The 5,972-nt window shown below is 34.8% G+C and overlaps 1 protein-coding gene across 1 annotated transcript; it reads right to left on the bottom strand.

The window, feature by feature from the left end:
• Window positions 1-1,013: 1,013 nt before the first annotated feature.
• On the bottom strand, window positions 1,014-1,139 carry LOC143403412 (thymosin beta-4-like). The gene has a single exon (XM_076861478.1). The coding sequence runs from the start codon at window positions 1,137-1,139 to the stop codon at window positions 1,014-1,016; it is 126 nt and encodes a 41-aa protein (XP_076717593.1).
• Between the last annotated feature and the right edge of the window lie 4,833 nt (window positions 1,140-5,972).

Raw genomic sequence — 5,972 nt, 5'->3', positions numbered from 1 at the left:
GGTAGGGTATATCAGCTATAGGCAAGAGATGCATTTCCTGGGAAAACAGAGGAGATTTTCCACACAGTGTGAGAGAGGAATGCTTTTCCCTGTAACAACACAAAATCTTTAGTAAAGTACTGATTTCCCATTATTGCTTTTGTTCCTATTATTTAGAGGTGTGTTGTCGGGGCTGAGAGGTCTGCTATATGTTGAAGCGCTGATCCTTGATATGAGCAAAAGGCATAGCGATTGCACAGAGTGTTAGGAACATGGAGAATACTGACAGTTGTTTTTATTGAGTGCTTACCAAGGGCCGGGCTGTGCTATGTGCTTTACATGCCTTCCTTCATCACGAAGGGTCATCATGGTGACCTTAGAATGAGAATACAGCTATTATATAAGATTTTTCAACAAGGCAGCCAAGACTTTGAGAGATCAACTTAACCAAAGTTTACAAGGGTGAACTTTGAGATATACAGACATATCATCCGTTTCAGATCAATTTATGCTTTATAATGAATTTTCTTCCCTGACTCCAGAACTACAGCAAAGCCTCATTATATTAATAAAGATATGTCTTTGCATCAATACCAATTTTCGTTTTCAAGGAGGGCTGTGACATTAAATGATATATGTATGTGAAGCTAGGTCAATTCATTCTAAATAATTAAGATAATTTGAACAACAACAAAATGACACTCTTTTTAAGCTATGTTTTATATTCTTCAGGAAGATACCCGGGGACCAGCTTAGTTTTGACCCTAGTTCACTGTCATCCCACCCAACTTCTTCCTTCACCAACGTGTGAGTACTTTTCCTCCCCAGCCAGCCACACAGGCAGAGGGAGGAGGCAGACAGAGGAGGCCTCCATTGTCAGCTGTTCTCAGTCCTTTCAGGCAAAAAGGAGGCAGCACAGTCATTTAAACCTGATCCAACCTCTTTGCATCTTAACAGTGCTAAATAACCCAAAGAAGTAAAACAAGAAGGCGACGATTGAGGAACGTACAATGCATTTTGGCATGCATGCCTCATTATGATTCATCTGTTTGCCTCTCTAGTTCAATTGTTTCTTTTGAAGGCAGTGGATTCTTCTTTTGTATCTCCACCCTCTTCAAATTCTGCTTATTGAATCTCTCAATCTCAGCTTCCTCAGACATGGTTGCAGAGAAAGTGGAGCGAGGCCAGGAAGCCTATGGGATTGGGTCTGTGCAGTGGCTGCTGCCAAGCCTCCTTTGATTTTTAAGCACATGCTGCTCAGCCAGAAAATTGGAAAGAATAGATATAAATAATCTTAGGCCATTTAAGACAATGAGCTGTATTTACTGACTTCTTTGTTAGTAAGTACTGACTCTGTACTTGGTAAAGCACGAATGTGTACTTGCATAATGACTTCAATTTTTTTTTTCCTCATCGAATTCTCATCTCTTCACCTTCAACTTCATGCTCAGGGTTTTAAGTCAAGGGCATGTGCTCTTGTTTTCATCGTGGAACATGACTAATGGCAACACAGCTAATAGGTCTTAAGGTCTAGCCTCAGAGTCACTTGATTTGTTCCTGGTTGTATAAGCAGAAGCAATGAAATAAAGGTTACAAAGGTAGCATTAAGGTCTCACTTCCCAGGATTCGGTGATTATTAAAAAACCACCTTCTTTACCATCTTTGAAGTCCCTTATAAAGGGCTATAATTATATTTTCAGAAAAGTGTTGCACAGGTGTAAATATTACCATCTGCAGAGGAAGCCTGTTTTTAGGAGTTTGGCAAAATTGCCTCACACCTTCATGTTGCTCTTGGTACTACCAAGCAGGGTCTTGATATTTTCCTTGAGAGTTTAGTAGTCCATGCTTCAAATTCATTTTTTCTCTGCCAGATATCAACACAGATGAATATTCATTCAAGTTCTATTTATGCTTCTTTGACTTCCATGAAAAGACAGGAAAAAACCTACATTGTCAAAGGCACTTGTGTGGGGAAACAGAATATTTACATATGAGCAATAAAATTGAAATTCTTGTTTTTGAAAGTTCTATGGATTCCCTCCTGAATTATTATAGGCTTTCCTGTATCTTCTTTGAATCTTCATTCTCTATTGCTTAGGGTTGAATTCTATTCCATTGAATCCTTCCACCTTCATTATGCAGAATAAGTTACCTTTCCAGCCATTTCTAATCTTGACTTTCCTTCCACTATACTAAGTTTTTGTAATATGTTCTATAAAATAATCGCTAGACTCTAGTTTCTTCTGTTTAATGACTAAAAGAACCTCTAAAGGATTTTACAGGTTCATTTTCCTTTCTTCCAGGACCAGTTTACCCATACAAATTTTGAAGACAGTCAGGAAGCATGATGGGAAAGGCCACAAGCTAGAGTATATTGAGGATGGATTGAACTGAAAATAAACTGGTCAACTTTGCAGACCAGAGCCACAGGGAAATTGGGAATTTGGAAAAGTCAGGTGTGACTAACAGTGAGCATAAAGTGTGGGTTGAAAATGGAGAATTAATTGAGTGTATGTAATATGGTCAATGTCCCCCATACTGCCATACCAAATGTTCAACATCAGTATTTATGGTCTAAGCAAAACATATAAAGATCCTTCTTCAGGAAATTAAAAGACCCACCCCCCGCCCCGCTAAAAATCCAAAACTTTCACTTTTCATGCTCTTAAAGCAATGGCTCTGAAACCCTCTGCGGATTAGAAATTTTTGGAAAACGACTTTATAGAATTTATGGAAAATTTATGGAAAAGTAATGCCTGGTCCTGCCTCAGACCAATTAAACTAAAGTTCCTGGAAGCAGAACCAGCATTCTGTATTTTTTAAAAGCTCTCCAGCTGATTCTATATTTCAGTGAGAGTCCATAATCCACTACTCTAATAAGAAGATGACCATGTGACAAAGCCCATCTATATCATAATTGAAAATTAGCATTTAGAAACTGGCATTGAAATATGAATAGACAACCAAGGAGCATCAGAAACTTTAGAAAAGCCTTCAAAGGAAGGAAAGAAATTAAGACAAACAAACACGAACAAAACAAAAAAACTCAATGGTGGATATACCCATAGAGAGATTAAAAAACTTACTGCACTCAAAACAAAGAACATCAGGTAAGAAAAATGCATAATTAGTTGGAAAGTAGCTCTTAAAAATTAATAGAAGAGGTTGCTGGGGCTGGGGCTGGGGCTCAGTGGTAGAGCACTCACCTAGTGTGCATGAGGCACTGGGTTCCATCCCCAGCACCACATAAAAATTAAATAAAGATATGTGTCCACCTAAAACTAAAAAATAAATATTTAAAATAATTAATAGGAGAGGTTGCAAAAATTAAAACACATTCAATAAAAGAAATGAAAGATAATGTGGAAAATGTGTTCCAGAAGTTGCAATGAAAAGGTAACTTATGGAAAATAAACAGAAAACATAGGTAGAATAAAGAACCATTATTAGTCCAATATTAGAACCATGCATGGTTCTAATATTGGACTAAAGAGAACTTCCAGGGAAAAAAAATAGAACACAGACAGGAAACACTACCAAACAGAAAATCTAAACAAAATGAAACAAACAAACAAAAAAACAAAACCAAAAACAAAAAACTTACCAGAAATGAAAGACACAAGTCTCCAGGTTCAGCGAGTCCTTGAGTCTAAAGACATCCTAAATATCTGTGATACAAATATAATCTTTAAGATAAAGGAGAGATAATTGAATTATCCAGAAATGAAAAAAAATGAGCATGGAAACAATTATATGCACAAAAATAAATAAAATAAAAAATACAAACTAGAAAAACATTAGACTTTTTATCAAAAGCACTGAATACTAAAGATAGCATATTGAAATCCTGTGGGAAAAATGCTTTTCACCCAAATATCAATGAAGAGTAAGACCAGAATAAATACTTGTAAATACATACATGTAAATGCATGTAAGTAAAATAGAAAATTTATTTTCTATATATCATTTCTTAGGAAGTCACTTGAGGATATACTTGAGAAAAATGAAGTAAACCGAGGGGGAAGAGGTGAGATTCAAGAAAAAAAATGTACCAATTAAGAAAGTTAGTAAAAGGAAATCCCAGGATGACATTAATTGTATTAATGCAGGGAATGAAAATGTAGACAGCAATGGAAGGATGAAGGGAATTAGGAAGTATGTTTCTGAGGGTGGGGGAACCCTGAAGATTAGATAGACTTTAGATGGAGATAGTGGAAAACTTTGAAAGTCAGTAAGTAGACTTGGCAACTGTGACCATATAGAGAAAATACCCAGAATTCAACTGGACATATCCTTAAGAGATCCTAAGTCCTATAATATGATGTGCATAATAAGAATATAGGCTTCCATTAAGTTTAAAAATCTTTTCACTCACACAAGACATTTCCGTACTGTACAGGCCAAAGAAAAGCAGTATCCAAACAAGTAATCAATTTGAATGAGGTTGTAGGTTTGTATGCATCAACTGAGGAATTAGATAGTATATTTAACTTGGATACATATATATGAGCTGCCTGCTTTCTCTGATGGTATAAATATGTTCAGTGCTTCATATCAATGTCCCCAACCAGAATCTGTGGCATCCCAGCCCAAATCTGAGCATTTAATAAGACAATCTATAAAGTCCATTGAGATGACATGATAGTTTTTAAGTGAGTAGTGATAATATTTACTGTGGATGTCTGTAACATTGTTTTCCTTGCCCAGTTAAAATGTTTGGTTTGAAGTAGCCTCCGTTAACCAAGAAATTGTTTCCTTAGGAAATGAGTATTGTTTAACCATGGGAACAAAAATAGTTAGGTAGAGAACTGCTTAAAAATAGTCTTACCTGTAAAGATAATTGTTCTCTTTTGTGGAAAAGTATCAGAACAGAATCAAATCCCAGAGCACTCCCCTCTGCCCTGCATTAAGGAATTTATGAAAACTTAGAATTCTATTTTCTTGTTAGAGCAATAGTCTTGTGACACTAACTTGATATTTATAATTGAGTAATTGAATTAGACTAATCATTTTTAATATAAAAATTACTTGGTAGTTGAGATTTTGTTTTAGGGTAGAAAACTGATATTTAATATTAAATTTATAAATGTAATTCAAATATTTAAGGGTCTAATTAGCTAAATTTATAAATGGAACAAGCATTTTTCAAAAGTGATTTTAGAAATAATTGCTCAAATATGCTAGATTTGTAAATAGAAATTATGATTTATAACATTTACTCAAAAACCTAAGGCAGAACTAAATTTATGAATTTTTAACTTTACCACTGTGTATCAACTGTACACTAACTTTAAAAACCAACCAAACAAAAAACCCTAAACTCTCTAATTTTTTTATGTAATAAGTTATTTTTTAAGTTATTTTTTTCATTTTTTATTTATATATGACAGCAGAATGCATTACAATTCTTATTACACATATAGAACACAATTTTTCGTATCTCTGGTTGTATACATAGTATATTTACACCAATTTGTGTCTTCATACCTGTACTTTGGATAATAATGATCATCACATTCCACCATCATTAATAAGTGAAATTAACTAACCCCAAAAAACCAAATGTCTAATGTTTTCTCTGATATAAGGAGGATGATTCTTAGTGGGATAGGAAGTGGGAGCATAGGAGGAATAGATGATCTCTAGATAGGGCAGAGGGGTTGGAGGGAAAAGGAGGGGGCATGGGGTTATTAATGATGATGGAATGTGATGATCATTATAATCCAAAGTATAAGTCTAATTGTCTTTTTTTTTTGTGAAATATATATAAAAAAAAGAAAACAAAAACCTTCAATGGCATAAAATTCTCATTTACAAATGAAGATTTTAAAAAATACCTTTATTTTGTTTATTTATTTTTGTGTGGTTCTGATGTTCACACCCAGTGCCTCACATGTGCGAGGCAAGTGCTCTGCCACTGAGCCACAACCTCAGCCCCAACAAATGAAAGTATTTTTCTTAAAAAGAAAATAACCAATAAGACAATTAAACTC

Source organism: Callospermophilus lateralis, chromosome 1, assembly GCF_048772815.1.
Source record: "Callospermophilus lateralis isolate mCalLat2 chromosome 1, mCalLat2.hap1, whole genome shotgun sequence".
Lineage (NCBI taxonomy): Eukaryota > Metazoa > Chordata > Mammalia > Rodentia > Sciuridae > Callospermophilus > Callospermophilus lateralis.
The sequence above is the reverse complement of the archived record's forward strand: the minus strand, read 5'-3'. Positions and strand labels throughout refer to the sequence as shown.

What these genes read in the sequence shown, in the direction of transcription:
- LOC143403412 (XM_076861478.1), bottom strand. Translation starts at nt 1,139, where the DNA reads ATGTCTGAGGAAGCTGAGATTGAGAGATTCAATAAGCAGAATTTGAAG.